At 38.9% G+C, this 16,820-nt stretch overlaps 2 protein-coding genes across 14 annotated transcripts in view; one reads left to right on the top strand and one right to left on the bottom strand.

Annotated features, from left to right (window-relative positions):
• The window catches only part of LOC111243975 (putative ATP-dependent RNA helicase DDX10), a 28,720-nt gene that overhangs the window by 5,021 nt on the left and 6,879 nt on the right, over window positions 1-16,820 (top strand). For 6 of the 9 annotated variants that reach the window (XM_086980667.1, XM_086980670.1, XM_086980666.1 and 3 more), the window contains 3 exons: window positions 173-1,007; window positions 1,145-1,273; window positions 1,678-1,834. The gene's annotated coding sequence lies outside the window, so the exon portion shown is untranslated. Of the gene's footprint in view, window positions 1-172; window positions 1,008-1,144; window positions 1,274-1,677; window positions 1,835-15,657; window positions 15,797-16,606; window positions 16,747-16,820 lie in introns of those variants that run through there. The other 3 variants (XM_086980668.1, XM_086980669.1, XM_022790448.2) reach the window with 3 other exon arrangements.
• Tcs1 (Threonyl-carbamoyl synthesis 1) lies at window positions 3,793-16,568 on the bottom strand. 5 transcript variants are annotated; one of them, XM_086980678.1, is made up of 6 exons: window positions 16,428-16,568; window positions 14,337-14,565; window positions 13,677-13,879; window positions 9,798-9,940; window positions 6,244-6,474; window positions 3,793-5,817 (listed from the first exon to the last, which is right to left on the bottom strand). In XM_086980678.1, the coding sequence occupies exons 2-6, from the start codon at window positions 14,473-14,475 to the stop codon at window positions 5,676-5,678; spliced, it is 858 nt and encodes a 285-aa protein (XP_086836804.1). In that variant the 5' UTR covers window positions 14,476-14,565; window positions 16,428-16,568; the 3' UTR covers window positions 3,793-5,675. The 5 variants fall into 5 exon arrangements, with proteins under 5 accessions (XP_086836804.1, XP_022646188.1, XP_022646190.1 ...); XM_022790453.2 differs by having other exon boundaries at window positions 3,793-5,548; XM_022790455.2 differs by having other exon boundaries at window positions 3,793-5,548; window positions 6,248-6,474.

The raw sequence follows: 16,820 nt of genomic DNA, 5'->3' as shown, positions 1-16,820 counted from the left end.
TGCAAATTTGGGCGTTTCGTAAACGTAGAAGGTTTTTTGAACAAATTGGTACGAATTATTTCATATTTATTATATTGATATAAAAATATATGCAAAGTTATTCCTATGAATGGTTCTATTTCTTTGCCTCATTTATCTGGCTCACTAATTTTTCCACGCTCTTGAATTGTAGGTGCCTGCGTGGGCCTGCAACTGCAAACAGTATTGCATGTCAGGATAGCTCTTCTCACGTTTAGCGATTTCCTCTTTCAACGCTAAGCTCTGCTCTCTCGTTCTTCGACTGGGCCCTTCTGATGTCGTCTATCTGGCTTTTTTTCTGCATAAATGGCAATACCGACCCGCCGAAATTTAATTACCGCGCGTCATTTCTGTACGCTCGCCCGGATGCAATGCGAACTAGACGTCGGTCTTAGTGCAGTGTGATATCAGTCAAGTTAACGGGTTTGCCCAAGCAGCGCGTTCCACTCCACACCGCCGGATATATGTTGACATAATTTAACATCATTGAACGGCCGCCCAAGACCGAGCGCCTTCTCATCAGCGTCTCGAAGAGACTCAGATGTTTTTCAGGCGCCTTGTCAAACTCTGAAGCGTCTGCCATCCAGTGCGAGGGTTAGCACTCCGTCGTTAGTAACATCAATCAATACTGCGTATCAGAGAAGGGTGTCTTTCTCATCCATCGTCTGCAGGTATCACTAATAACTGCCACTACAGCTAGGATTGCCTGCCCATCTTCTTTCAAGGTCGTTTTGTACCCGTTATTTTCCAACGAGTTGCCTGCCAGATGGTCACGTGGCGACTAGTCACGAGGTCTGGACGACGACAACCATGACCAGCATAACGTCAAAATCTGATCAAGATTAAACGTCTGATAAATGGCATTTGTGGAAAGAAAAAAACGTACAAAAACTATAAAGAGCCTGTGGTGTGCAAAATCTATTAGATCAACCATTTAATCAGTTAAGACGGATTACTCTAATGTAGGAAACACGTTTTGGAAAAGACAGGTGACTGCAAGCTTTATGATTAAACGATATTATCATGAGTATATGTACCCCAAAATAGATAATAGTGGTAAGATGCTTGTTTGAAATTTCTGAGTTAATTTCGGCACCCTTTTTGGTTCGGTAACCATACATTTCAGTTTTCTCGCATTTCGTGTAATATTTGTGAAGCTTGTGGTCTCCGGCGATATCTCAGTGACAGTCGACTAATGAACGACGATCAAGCCATTGATGTACTGATGCGAAGTGCCAGTCACCTTTGCTACACCGTAAGTACTAAAAGACCGCTCTGGAATTGTCTCTCGTCGTTAACTGGTTTCCTCTTGGCGAGGGGGGCCACTCTCTATTGGAGCTAAGATAATGATACCAAACGAATGAGTAGCAACGAGCGACGATTACTGTAAACGACTCTACAATCGCAGAACTACAAGTGATACACAAATGATACCACAAGTCTATCAGAGGTCTACCTAATGGTTCTGACTCAACCAGTTACTTAAAAGATGGCGCTATGCATTGTCACAATGTTGTACTCTTACGCTAACGTTAGTATCTTAGAGAAGCGGGCTCGATGTCGATGGCACCCACCATAGCCTCGCTACCCCAAACTATCCTGGTTTTTAATCTCATCGTTAAACGAATCTTCAACTGATGTTCTGTGCTTCGTTTCCAGTCGTGGCTGTTCCCTTTTAAAGAATATTACACAGTGAGTTGTTACATAGATCGAGCTCCGAGGAGCGCCGTGAGTGACGCTGGCGCAGTAAGAGGACGCGAGAAGTTGCGATCGGCTAAGAGAGAATAACGGAAGGTGTGAGAGCGAAAGGAGCCAGGTAAGGGGCTGGCGAGAACATTAAGCATTATTGTACAAAAGAGCGTCGGCAGCGGCCAAATACGGCATGCTAGAAATTACGCCTACAAGCCAGCGTTATGTCTCCTCCATAGCCTATGGAGAGTTGGAACGATGTGTGAACGAGTTCAGAAAGTCGGCAAGTCGAAAAGCTAAGCAAAAGCAATCTGTCGGGAGCTGAGCATACCTAACACTACTGGCGAAGCTGGATATGTAAAAAAATATTGCACTTGTCAGCCTAGTTTAGAATATCACCCGGAGCACATACAATTCTTATACGAAGCGTTCGAACGATGACTGATTCCAGTAAACAGTTCGGCATCGAAGTAAAACAACGTCACCGCCAATGTCGTTTATACACAGCCTGTGAAACGCAGTTAGTGATTTCTAAATGGATGATTCGGATAGGAAAGAATAAAAAGAAGCCGTTATTTTGCTATAAGCAAAAGACGTGAGGCGGCATAAAGTAAGGTCCGTGAACCTACGAGCGATCTCGTATGGAGGGTACAGGTTATGAATGTTGTCGTTTCATATAAAAAATAAGACAGAAATACATTTGGTTTTCACATGATTGTTCTCCTCCTTTGCCTAGAGCCCTGCATCGATTACACTGATAACGGCGTGTTGCAAAGTCTGTATGCGGGGAGTCGTGATGCACAATAGCTTAGCTTTTTACATACATCTTAATATATTTATTTTATCAGTTAGGATTTTATTTTCTTTTAATTAGTACTTCGTACATTGTGTCATTCGTTTACTAATTCGCGTAGTGACCACGGAGTAGACTTACTGGAAATAGTAGATAACCGGGTGAACAAGGAGTTTTTAGCTAAACTGGAACTTGCATGACAGATCGATTACTCGTACATAGTCTCTGTAGCATACCTATCAGCAAAGAGGTAGTGAGCTATACGACTGTGAAGAGCAAACGTAGCAAAACGTATTTCAGAGCTTCTCATTTTGCGGATGCCATGTCTTGTGGTTCCTTAATGATCGTCTTGATTTTTGTGTATTTCAGTAAAATACACTAAGACATTTCACTTGTAGCAGCTTGAGGTTTGTTTTATATCTTGTGGCTAGTAAATATTTGACTATCAGAGTGCTTTCTATAAAAAAGTAGCATACATTTTCCAGCGTGCAGCCGGTACCTGCCATACACACCGAATTCATAACTATATTATTGAGCTTCAAACAATAGCTATTTAGGTTTCTAATTGCCTAACATATAGACTTAGAGCCATTGCTGTGAATATGGTTTGTATTCTATCGGAAAGTACAGACACCTTTTATATTACCATCCAAAGAGATTCATCCAAAGCTCAATATTTTCTCGAAACTTCAACTCGAATATTTCTGTTCTTTAACCAATCGTTTCAATCTAATCAGACAAACAAAGATGACCCGGTGATTAAACTACTTTGAATATTTTCGTCTCGTGCGTCTGAATTTATAGTTGTTTCTTTATCGCTTTTTGTGTGCTCGCCGGTCGTATTCAAGCGTTTTAAATCAAAGTATGTCTTGTTAAGATGGGAGCATACTGAACTATAAGAATCTCTACGGAAGGACACTAACACAAGGTGAATAATATCTACCAACATTGATAACAGTGTTCTTTAGAGAACCCTGAAAGCAGACTTTTGTCGCTTGCAATTAGAGACTTTCATAGATGAATATCCATGACCAACAGACCGGGCGGCATAACTGTGTTTCAGGGATGCTTTAGAGATTCACGTAAACTCTGCACACATCAGCAGGTATTCTGAAGTTTTATCATTTCATATTGCCATACTGCATAACTATCTCATGAAAAAATAAAGTATTATTAGTGTATCTTTCTCGCTCCAGTGGCATGGTACTCTTCAAAAAACTAGAGAATAGCTGAACATTACTAACCAGTTATCAGAGAACACGACACAAACGCATGCAGTGAAGACACATACGATGGTTCATCTGTGGCCAACCACAACATTTATTAAAAAACTGGTAGCCTATTATCGACATACACGGGTTCTTTCTGTGTTTTCGACCTAATCGTTTTTTCTACATATTGTGTTCCAACTGTAGGATGGGCTATTAGACATTATGTTCTTTGCCATGATTTTCTTTTTAGTATGATTCGGCTTCGGACTCTCTTGCACGTTCCCAGACCGTAATGTTCACAATTATTCGATTGCTTCGCTTTTGTTTTCCTTCAAACATAAAATAACTTATCTGTCATTACCCCATCGAGTTCTTTATTATACGACGCTGAACATTCATCTATTTTTTTACTAGTAAACATTGGAAAAAGGTTCTTCTACTTGATATTCAACTGCGTAACGAGTGACGCTCCGGTGTTAATCAAAAAGACACCGGGATTTTAGTTTCCGGGATCTTGAAAAATATTTAATGTTCTACTGCTCAATTAATGTATGCTGTTTTCTCGTGGAATTTACATTCTCTGACTATTTGTCTAGTGTACAGGTAATTAGCTTGCAAGACTTAACATGCACATAAAACTTGTTGATGGTTGCAAAGTACAGAACATCACTGATAATGAACGTAAATATAAATGAAATAAAAATAATAGAAAACGTATCTTTATTATAAAAAATTAAATTCTATGGAACTAAGTAATACCAAATCATCAATTGAACATTAAACCAGAACGAATGTATTGATTTCCTATCCAAGGTTGCGTACAAACACATAGCCACACACACGCACACCTGGCGCAACAAAAATAAAAAATAAATTTTTAACTAAAAAGTAAATTAAAAACAATAGTAAACAATTTCATTGATGACCTATTAATCGCGTTTCATAGTTCTTGATTCATAGTCTGCCGCCTCGTTGGTTATTTTTGCCCGCACACACGAAATTGTTATATAGTGTACGTCCAATAAACAGCTAGCTAAACTGTGCCTTTGTACAGATATTCTAATAGGGTGCACTAATCGATTTTCCGAGTGACTTGCTTCTGTAAGAAATATTTACAATGCGAAAACGTTTAAACATTGTTTCAGTTGTTTGCTTGATTTGTTTGTCTTCGTAATAATAATACCGCGTAGCTGGTAAATTTCAGCGTTACTTAGTCTTTAACCATGTGCAAGCATATATATATATATATATATATATATATATATATATATATATATAGCAGCGTTTTTTGTGAAAACAACTTACTCTACATACTGTGTTTCCTGGTGAAGTGAGTAATGCGGCATTTGTGTTTTCATTTATTTTTATGTAAAGCTTTTTACTCTGCCCAAGATCCCAAGGACGATTTAGCTCTACTATTTCACAAATTACACAGTACACACTTCATTTCTCTCATAAAATTTAGCTCACAAAACTCTTCAATACTGCCAATGCAGAACTGGCCTGAACAAACATATTAGTCGCAGCAACCTGTGCAATAATAAGATGAAACTAACTAATGTTTTGTATTCAAAACAAAATGAGCGAAAGTGTGTAGCAGCGGAATCAATGTTATTCCTTAAGTCTTCACTGCTCGAAACGAATACCCATAGCGATTATACATCACCTGGATCGAAGTAATATGACTATCTTATTCCTCTATGTTCCATATTTCTACTTAATTTCACCATTATGAGCCACTGTATGGCTTCTGCTACGTTTTTTAATATCACTCGAGAGGTCGCGCCATTCTTTGAGGCCATTTCTCAACAAAACGTCCTTCGTGACCTTCAGACAGCTGGAAAGCATTAACATAAGGGTCATACGCGTTAATATTACCCATAAGAAAACTAGTAAAAGAAACCGCTCTTAGCGTTAATCTATCAAGTGGAGGACAGACATACACACTGAGTAACCTCGCACAGCTATATGTATATACATATGTATATGTATTGAGACTGCTGGGCCGATCCGTTGTTTCTCGTGGAGAAGAACCATTTTCGGCCTCGAATGTGCGAACTTGCAGCTGCTTCGAAACATATTGACCTTAAGCTGATGAGGCCGCTGCTGTTGAAAACTCAAAGACAAATCAGTACATCTGAACACGAGAAGGGGTGCAGAAAATAGGTAAGCTTCACAAAAATGATGTGCATGTATTATTTAAACGGGTCAGTTGTTGTGGAATCCGTGCTATTTTCCAATCTGCGAATCTCAGAGTTCAAGAATTAATGCCACAGCTAAATAAACAGCTTGGTTGTCTATTCATGTAAACTTGTTGCTTACGTTTTTTAATGTTGATTTTAATAGTCGAAATACGACTATATTGCAAGATATAAGATTTATTTGTCTGCGTTGTTTTTGACGGACCTGTAATAATAATCTTTCAATGCTATCTTGAACCTTACCGAGATCGATATCGTGACTCGTTAGAGTCACCGTAGTGTAGACTCAATCAACACACCTACTATATTGAATGAGATTATAAATACATACCAACCGGGTCTTACCACCCTGAAGAACCCTTCAGCGGTAAGATCCACAACGGTAGAGCCTTTACGTTGTTTCGCCTGGGGGCTGCCTAATTGACAAAGGGGGCCTGCATCAACGACGAGGTCAAGCTGAGGCCAAAGGTCAGAAAACTCTTCAACGCTTAGAGTTGATTCGGCCGACGACATATTCGCCGATGTCAGTGCCAGCGGACATCCCACAACTTCACAGAGCGTTCTAGAACAAATAAATCTCTTTAGTATAATTTCGAATTTGAATTAAAAGCACTATCGTAGTATCGCTAATATGAAGTATCCTATACTACAGTTTCAGAATACAATTTCGACACCATGTTATATATGTCATGTATAACAAGAAATAACTGCATTCAAACAATATCAAAGGAAACCTACCTCTGTCGCTTGATCATCTTAGGTTAACTGTCTATGCGGTAGTCATTTTACCGACTCATCATATAGGTTTTAAATACCATTACGACACACCTAGCAACAGTTAGTTCGGGTTGATTTACAGTTCTGCACGAAAATACGCGCCGGAACAAATTCTCAGAACGTGGAATTTCTATGAACGGCAAGTCCATCATCTATATGCACTAGTTTAACTTGTTATGCACATAGCAGAAGACGAGGCAGCACAGGCGTGTCTTGTTTTCCGACTTATTGTCGCTTCGCTGGCGCATTTATGTGGAAATTTTGATTCCTTGACAAAAAGATCAATCTATAGATCAACTTAACAACATTCAGTGATTGAGCCAATGCCGATCTACGGATTAGGCGTGTGGGAACTGTGATCACAACACCTGCATAATACTGAGCAACACAAAACCACGTATCGTAAATCTAAATCGGCGAAATATTTTACGTTATGCGCATCACATCTGTATCCAATTGGTGTGGTACTATTAACGAGGCTAACTGTCAAAAAGATACCACACTGATTCGTACAAAATATAAAATTCTTGTGTAAGACCTTGCATCCTGTTCTACGCGTTTCATAGAATGATCCGATGCAGATTGTTGAAATCATTAGACTTTTTTGGTTATCTTATTCTAACATAACGATTATAAATTATGTATGCTCGTCGTCATAATTATAATTATTACCGAAGATTTGAGTCCTAATGAGATTTTGTCGTCTCACACATGCTTTCGAAGATGTGAGAAGGCTATTCGATTGTAGCGAACCGACTGGGAGGGGCAAGCTACCTTGTCGATTTTATGGATTGTCTTTTGTCGGATGGGCGGAGTGATTGTCTGAACTTTTCGTATATATACTTGCATATGATATACTAGATTGATGAAAATAATGAATAGACTCGTATTTTTCGGTCGCAAAGTAAAATGTAGGAATACATTAGGCGGTTGTTTTTGACCAAATACGTCATACAAAAATATTTCACTCAATCACTTAGATATTGTTCATACGCATGAATCTTTGTTTTAACGTTGTAAACGGCGAATGTCATCAGTTTGATACAGACAGGGCTAATAGAACGGTGTTTTTTACAGAACTAACTTGCCCATTCATTGATACGTTTACGCGTCTGCCGTAGTAGTAATGCATTCGACGGCTGCCGTACGTTGTCGGCATACTTATCTGCACACTATTGTGGAGAAAGATAAGGAGAAGGATCAGAGAATGAATTCCTTACCCCGATATCGAATGCCTTCCTCATTCCAATATCATGCGAACGTCGTTTACCTCAACGCATTGCTGCTAAGATTGGCAAAACCTCACTTAAAAAAACAATTCTGTTTCTTTAAAGCGATTTCCTTTTACCCACGTCCTGAATTCAGTTTAGTCCATCTTTTAGCGCACACAAACGAAACTCCTCTGACAGCAAACTCACAGAGAACTTACTCAGACAACGAAAAATCATTCCATATTAAAATGAGCGATCACTAAATAGATAGTGGTGGACGGCGTCTAGCACTTGTAGTCAAACGTAGACCAGAAAAGTCTTCGCCATGACCGACCATTTCTGCTGCAGATTCTCGAGCTTCCTCTCGTACATGTGTATATCATAAACCCTTGATTGTACACTATCATTTTTCTGTCGGTCTTCCTACGTGAAGCCAGTACAGGGAGTGTATGAAAGGAAAGCATTGGATAGAAATTGGTCTATATAAGTAGCTGCACAACGCGCTCTGCTTATCTCAGAGCAATGCCATGTTTCTCACGCCTTCTTCCACAGTGCCCTTCGTTTGGACTGACAACTTGCTTAAGACAGTTTTTGTTTATGGACAGAATATGAATTTTGAAGAACTGACCTTGAACATGATGATTATGACGATGATAATCATAATGAAGGAAAGAGTTGTTTCCAAAAACTTTTTTTCACTCCATTTGTTACATGTTTCAGACCTCAGTCGGCCTATCCGTCTCCTCACACAGAAGCGTTACAGAACGAAGCGAATTGCCCATTTAACTTCTGCTCAGGTAGAGTTATCGAGCAGCACTTAATAAAGAAAAGCCTGATTAATGAAAGGGGGCAAACAGGAAAGTAGCGTTCCCAAGCTGATGAAGAACTGAGGGCAAGACAAATTCTCACGAGTTCTTCATTTTCTTCTTTTTTTTTGAGGAGAACTGGACCCTGATATATTGGAGCTTGCTCCCAAGGCGGCGGCAATTTTTCCATCGTCGCTAATACTGTCTCCAGACGACAAACGCATTATCATTAACTACGTTGCCCCATTCCTGCCGACACGATGCATTGGTACATACTTGACAAGACCTAATAGACCTAAGCGTTCATCATAGAAACGCATTCCTGGTATGACTGTCTTATGGTTACATGCATGGCTTTCGAATATGGAAAGCCCTGCCCCGGGTCCAGTTTTGTTGAAATAGCAATTTCGATGAATGAAGACAGAGGTGAAACAAGCTAAGAAAACAAAATAGGATGCTAGAGCATAGTATCTCGAGCGAACAGACTGCAATAGCTGCTGCTGTAACAACAAAACTGGGATCGCTTCCTACTTGAAACCGCGCCCCGATTAACCCACCTTTCCTGATTACGTAATTGTACATATAATTGCAGTTTTCTGGGTATTATGTGAGCAATGAGCAACACAAGGAGCGGTAGCAGGTGGGAAAGTTAAAAAGCGCTACTTTGCCGCCCCGGAGGATATCCCGCCCTCTCGGGACTAGGGCACGTGCGATCAATACGGATGTACTTATACAGTCCGTTTTCGCAACCTTTGGCAGCGGTTGCACCCTTATCCTAAAATGCTCAAGTCATCATAGAGTAAATAAAACCTTTTCGATGACTAGCTTTTAAATAGGTCGACGCGGCGTGGACTGGATGAACAATACGTTACAATAAACACAGAAGTGTATAAGCGATAGTCAAAACAGCAAGCAAAAAATAAATTGAGGCTGTTGAGACGATTCCTGTCAACTGTATATCGAACGAGAACAAATATATGTATATATATATATATATATATATATATATATATATATATATATACATAATTACATACATAAGAAACACTGGACTATATACTAACAAACAATGGGATTTCATGCCAACCTACTTAATATACGGTGAATCAGGGATTCGAACGCCGACCGATGTAGTGTCCGGATTCAGTTCCGGATTAAGAAGATGCGTGCGGGTGAATATCAGGGTGACAGGTCCTGGGAGAAGAGCTTCCAGCAGTTGTCGCGAGATTGTTACCTATAATTTTTGCCAAGATTATTATTAGTTGAAAAAAAAAACAACAAAAATTATCGATTAGAGCACTGTCAGCATTATCAACATTTTAAAAACGATGAAGTTGTATTTTCCTTTTTATAAAGTTATTATTAAATTTTCAACCAAAGCAGCATACGGTTGCCCAGCAACTAAAACCGGAAATAATAAAAAAACCATACACCAAAGTAACAAGACGCCTAAAGTATTTTAAAGAGTTCTCCGATTAAAGCATCTTCAGTTTCTTAATTCATATATTTACACTCCAAAATTAGCAAACTTGGTATTCAAGACGAGTTTATTTGTTTGGTTCATTAGAAACACAGGCATAACAGCGTCTAACTTGGGAAGCCTCGTGGCGTTTCCTGGAGAAAAGTACTGTTTGTGGCTTTGAGCAGTCACACGCATATATGCGACGATATGTGGTGTATTCTGACTGCTGTTGTTGCTGTCGCCGCCGTCGCCCGATACGAAAACAACGCTAACGAGAAGTAGCGTATAGTCTTTTGACCTTTGTAGCTTCCCGAAAACTAGAGTGTCTTTAGAGTCAGTAGAGGGAACATATAAGGAAGCAGGCCGGCAATAAAATAGATGGCATGCCCATTAGAAGATCGAGCAGTATAGGGCCACTTAAGCCTTACGCTTGTCAGCGGTGCAACACTCCTAGGGTGCCTATGCTACGCGGTAATAGGACAACGCAGGGCGCTATAAGAACGGCGATTACTCACGAGAGACCTATCGAGTACGTCAGTGTGAGGCGAATATGGTTTGGATAGTAACGAAACCAACACGCAGCAAAATAATGTATGTGTGGAAATAAATGTCTTCGGCTTTATTGAGATAACAAGGATGTGTAATAAAGACAATTGCCTATAAGATGTTTACTTATCTAATTTTCGCGCAAAGATGCAGAGCAAGTGGTAATTGACCCATTGTTGGAATGATTGTTAACACAATTATTATTATTAATACGTGTATAAACATATCCTTCTGTCGTGGCCGTATTTTCATTACCATATTCATTAATTATCAGCGTTGATTAATTTTATGAAATATAACAATTAAATGTTACATAAACAGATCATATAAATATTTCTATTTTAATTTTATAGACGAAAAAGCTCAGGAGGAGGACATGTTTATATTCGCGGGGGTTCGAGTCACTAGATTCCAGCTAGGAGCCTGGGCGGTTGCTGCCTTTCGTTTTGTTTACTCTCTGGAAACTGCGTTGAGTACGGCAATATCGCAGATACCCATTTGCTTTAGAATCTTAGTTGGTAACGTACTTGTCTGCTAATCATGGAGACACAATGTGATTTCGATTCGACCCATAGACGAAACACAGGAAGGTTAATAAGTAGTTAAGATCAATGGCGCTGGATACAAGACTGCTGCAACATCGCCCCAAATGAGTCACCATAATCGGTAGCACCCACTGCAATAGAAACACGCTACAGAAATTATACTTCGCGAGTTTTAGAAGATCACCTCTTGCTTCGAACAGAAAGGCCGTCAAACAAAAACTGTAGAACCCTTACTAATTAATATATTCGCAATTTACTTAAAATAAAATCCTTATTTTCTCTTATTCTTTCAGAAAACTAAGCTGCATCGAAGTAAATTAACGATGTACGATTGCCATAAAGTTTGTGAGTTTAACTATACGGATGATTCCAGAAACTTGAAAATCAGGATGGCTCTGAAGTTTGATAGTAGAAGTATTTATCTACAGACTTATTATATAGACTTCATATCTATGACTTCGGACATCATATCGATTAGATGATGACCGAAGCTGTGTTCATGAACATTGTTAGCTGTTTCAGTTTATGTTGGTGTGAGTCGAAATGATCAACTACTTTAGAACTAGTACAACTGAAATACTCCGATCGCTTAATTGAGAAAAATGCATGGTGAAATCCAGTAATTGGTTATGACATAATATGTTTCCTGCCTGCTGGTGCTCTGAATCTCAAGACATTCTTTAAAGCGCGGGTAAACGGCGGGGCTGACTATGGCTTTCTTATGGTAGCCAAATGCCTGGTCATCTAATTAGTGATGCGCATAATGGATTAATGAGATCTACTGTATAGCGAAACCACACGAACGGGCTTGGACTGAACGGCGGGGAAAGAAGACACTGTTGGGCTTGACTCTAGTCTGACTTTGTCAGGAGACATAAGAGGTGTAAGTCGGAGCATTCTCTTTCTGTATACGTTCGATCCACAATCGAACGCTTAACATGAAAAATATCTACTCGCTACTAAATTTCTGCTTTTTCTGAAATTTCATTTATTGACTAAGAGTGTAGTAAAAATTTGGCATAAAACAGGCGACATAATAATCCGCTTTTCGTTAACACATTTTTGTAATGGCTACAATGAACTTCCTTTGGCATCCGTTCCATATACTGGTGGATAAGTAGGTCTTCGATTTAAAAACTAAATTTGATAAGGCAGTAGTCTCTCAATCAAATACCAATTATCCTAGTTTATTACCTGCACTTAATACAACCACAATAAGCGCCAAATGACTTAACTATGATGGCCGACTTCCATGCTCTTTTATAGTAACAACCTCTGAAGTAGGCGTCATTTTGGTATTTAGAGCTGGGCTTCTAAAGGCTTATTGAATATAGAATCTCACCGTCTTATTTTGCGATTCCATCAGATATAATGGGCTATGTCGTTGAAGATTAATGTGTTTAAACTTCGACGGCGTGTATTTGTAGCATTCACTCAGCCTTGCTCAATCATTCAATTGGCTCGGGCAGTGTCAAGGTTCACCCCAAAGTAGTCTAGTAATATAATCAGTTATCGATTGCTGACTTAATATTGTTGACTATATCATTGTATTTTGTATTGATTTGGTTGTTGTTATATTGACTAACCTGTTATTCCTGATTTTTTTTATTTGATTAATAACATTGTTAAATTCTATGAATTACAATATGCGCATAGTGGGCTATATTTATCGAAACAACAAATATTTTGCCATTCGATTCACTTGGAAATGTGTATTAGTCAATGAGTCCTTGTTACTTTTGCTTATGTTAGGCAGTATGTTCGTAATTGTTTAGCAAAGGCTGCTGTTATAATAACTCTTAGACTAGCCATATAATAGACATGGACTTTTGTTCAAGTGGCCCCTAATCCTTTAAATATAGCAAAGACATCTGACATTGGATATTCTTTCGTTTGATTAATAATACGCTATCGAAAAAAAGGACATTAAACAATAACATTCATACATCAAGCAACTCGTGTGCAATTATTTTATAATCACACCGTAAGTAACTATCATATCGCAGTGACGTCATATCGCATTAAAATCAAAACGATATTATAATTCGAGTAATCATTACACCCTTCCTTGTCAACAGCACCGGACACAAGGAGTTTCCATGACTCTGTATTCAAAATGTGGGAACAACAGTTTTTTTTTTGATATTACATGTTATTTATCCCATGAAAAAAAGGCTCAGTCATTCTGTTTTTAGTCCGTTTGTGGAAACAAACCACAGAAATTCCACCGATTAAGACTAATCACGCACAACAACACTGCACAACTGATATCAGCAACAACAGCCATCTAACATTATTATCATTGTTATTACAAGAGTTTCTTCTAGTAGGTAAATATCCGATTACTCGAATACCTTAAATCTCGTTAAAATGTATCTTGCAAATTTCGCCACAAGGGCGCCTTAATTTTTGCTCACCTGTGCCCATTTGTAGACCTCGTCGACATTTGCCACGCAGATAGCTACAGGCTTATGGATATCTCGCTGCTTAATCGCATACAACTTTCGGATAGCTGTGCTGCTTTGAGCAAGTGCGGCGATCCCGTAGACCGTGTCTGTGGGAACGGCCAACACCCCTTCAGATCTCAAAACTGTTCGCGCCAGGTCGATACTTTGTGCATCTGCAAAGTAGTCCACATAACGTTCCACAGGGAACAAAATATACAACTTAATTTTCGTGAGTCAATCTTCGGGGCTCCAAAACGGATAATCATCTCAAATGTAGAACATTTGTTTTATTGTCATATTTAACAGAGCACATGAAAGTGTCGCTCAGATCCTTTCTTACATAGAACAAACAATGTGTAAACTGGCCCTGGCTAATGCTGTAATTTCTCTTCTGAAACGTTAAGTAATATCTCTTTATCAATGAATAGTACCATACATTTACTATATGATATAAATAGAAGGTACATGTATTAATGAACCACCCTATAAGGAACTAAGTATTAAAGTCATAGATTCTAATACACGTTTATCGCATGTAAACATGGAACGGAAGTGGTACCTACTACTTATAATTTAAGATCATAATTAAACTAAGGGCTGGAATGCTGGAAGCATAGCTGTGATTCTTACCACGCGTAACATGGCCAACAGCGATCGGTCGCGTCATGGCAAATATTGTAGCCAGAAAGGTCTTCTTCAAACAACCTGTTTTCACTTCAAGAGTCGAGCGATAACTTCGAGCTAATGGCCCCAAAACAGACAGGATCATCACGGGGGGACAAGAAACATCACTACTTTATCGACGTTAATATAAATCGTCCATCGTATCAGCTAAGCCGATTGCGTTTTTGCGCAACGCCTAAAAAAGAGAAAGAGCGGTTGCGAACAACTTCGTTTTTGGTGTGTTGTTAGGTTACAAAAGTATGTATTTTGGTGTCCCACGGTGTATGACGAATACCTCGGAAACTTCTTTAGGTGTTACTTTAACTGTTTAAGTTTCATCTAAAGATATAGACACATGCGCTATATTTAATAATGCGTGGTAAAAGGAAGAGTTTAAAATTACAAATTGAGACTTGAGAAAAGCAAATAGGCTTGTTTGAACATAGTCAGAGCAGAAAGAGATGGTAAGAATTTAACTCTTTCAAATTAGACACGGACGTGAAGTTTCAAAGAGAAACCGCAAATAATATTTCCTATTGCATTTACTGAAACTACGTATGAGCTCACTCGGGCGAAGCCCAAAGGTATAATATAAATTGATAGATCGAGTGTCTTTACATGGTGAGTTTCGAAAAGGATGATATATATAATCGATAACGAGCTCGAGGAAAATATAAACTATTAAAACGAAGAACGGCAACGAGTCTTTCTGGCTAACTAAGCCCACTGAGTCACCGCAAGAATGACGTTCTCCTACTGCACAGGAGTGGGCAGCCATTGCGAGAGAGGCTTTCGATTGCAGCAGTTAATGTAGCACAACCTGAGTCAGACTGACCGATAGACCTTATCAATGTCATAGGTTGGCAAAGTCCAAACTAGACCAAAGTTCCACTTATGATTCAACCTTGTATCAATTGAAGCAGGAGCCATCAAGTTATTTTAGATTAAAAAGCAACCATTGAATTCTGTGAACCGCATGCGTTATTTATTTACTTAACACGTTGAATCGAAGTTTTGACGATTTATATTGTTTTTATTGATTTAGAGTTTATTGATTGCCTATAACTGAATAAAAAACACGTTTGCTATGAGCCTACTAAACGTTAAATTCATAATAATAGTCTAATCATTTACTTCCATTCAAGGGTGTTGATAGTGTAATGTACCTCTACCGCGCCGAAATATAACTTTCTACTTGATAATTTTAACAATTCTAGAAAAAGTGTGTACAACATAACCATAGCAGACACCACGAGTGAAATAATAATACTCTATATATACGTGTGGACGACCACCAAATATCATTTGCTTAATACGCAGAACTCAAAAAGCTATATTTGCGTCGCACTAATAGTGAACGCGTAATCTAGTATAAAAAAATGCATTGTCGCGTGTCAACACATCATTTATCTGCTCCAGCTACTAAAGTTAGTAACATCATGTTCCTATGACGCGACGTTTCTCAATATGTGGTAGTTAATCTCCGTAGGCCTCGACGTGACTAACGCCTCGTTGAAGTAACAGCGCCTGCCTAGCCAGTTCTGTTAGGTTCTGATGCAATCATTTCATCAGAGGTTACCAGCTAGTAACCGCAAGTTTGACCTACATATATACATATTTTTGCCCGACTACCGAATTCTTATATTCGTTTCAAAGAAAATACATTGTGGTAACTTGAAACTGTTGTAGGAAGTGATCTTCGGAAATAGCAAACTGTTTTTATTGTTAGGCAGGTATCCGTCGGCATAATTTACTTGTCTAATAATGTCATTGAGCACTACGGAACCCCAGGGAATCCATAACCTTACGCTGATTGACGGTCGTCTCCTTACAAATGTGTTCTACCGGCTTTTTATATAAAATCGTTGCATAAGTTTATATGCTGAAGATAATTGCTCAGTAGCAGATGTATCTTGCTTAGTCGATTCAACTATATCGTGTATGTCTTGCTAGAGTACGATTTTGGGAGTGAGAAACTAATTTTAGTATCGTTAAGGTACAAGAATCTATCAAGAAATAGATTCATCTACGTGCGCGCTATATGCTAATGATCCTTACTGTCGAACGTCGCAATGATTACAGTGGATCCAAAGGCAACACACGATTGTTCAGTTCTTCGACCTGAATATTCCCGGCAGAGTCAATCACTCCTTATTATGTGATTGCACTACCGTCACGCAAATACACGAAAATTGGGTACCAAACATACTGCTATCCTTTGGTGGACAAGAATCTCTAGGAACTCTATTTTTTGACAATGTCGTGTTCGTCTCAAAAGACAAACTAAAGTTGCGCGTACCAGGACCTACATATTTCCTGTAAACAAGCGGTCGATACTCCGCTACATCAACGGATCGAGTGGAGTCAAATTTTTCTTGTCAGTATGATCAACAACAATAGTTTTTGAAATAGCATTAGCTTAAGCTTATGTCTATTTAGTTTAACATTAAG

Source organism: Varroa destructor, unplaced genomic scaffold (assembly GCF_002443255.2).
Source record: "Varroa destructor unplaced genomic scaffold, Vdes_3.0 BEIS01000002.1, whole genome shotgun sequence".
In the NCBI taxonomy this organism is placed as follows: domain Eukaryota; kingdom Metazoa; phylum Arthropoda; class Arachnida; order Mesostigmata; family Varroidae; genus Varroa; species Varroa destructor.
The sequence above is the reverse complement of the archived record's forward strand: the minus strand, read 5'-3'. Positions and strand labels throughout refer to the sequence as shown.

Excerpts from the sequence above, each read along its gene's own strand:
- Tcs1 (XM_086980678.1), bottom strand. The coding sequence starts at position 14,475 with ATGATCCTGTCTGTTTTGGGGCCATTAGCTCGAAGTTATCGCTCGACT. Across the intron at positions 6,475-9,797 it reads CCTGATTCACCGTATATTAA|AACGCTCTGTGAAGTTGTGG; the intron begins GTAGGTTGGCAT and ends TATTTGTTCTAG. Across the intron at positions 5,818-6,243 it reads AGGGTGGTAAGACCCGGTTG|CAGCGGCCTCATCAGCTTAA; the intron begins GTATGTATTTAT and ends AGTTTTCAACAG.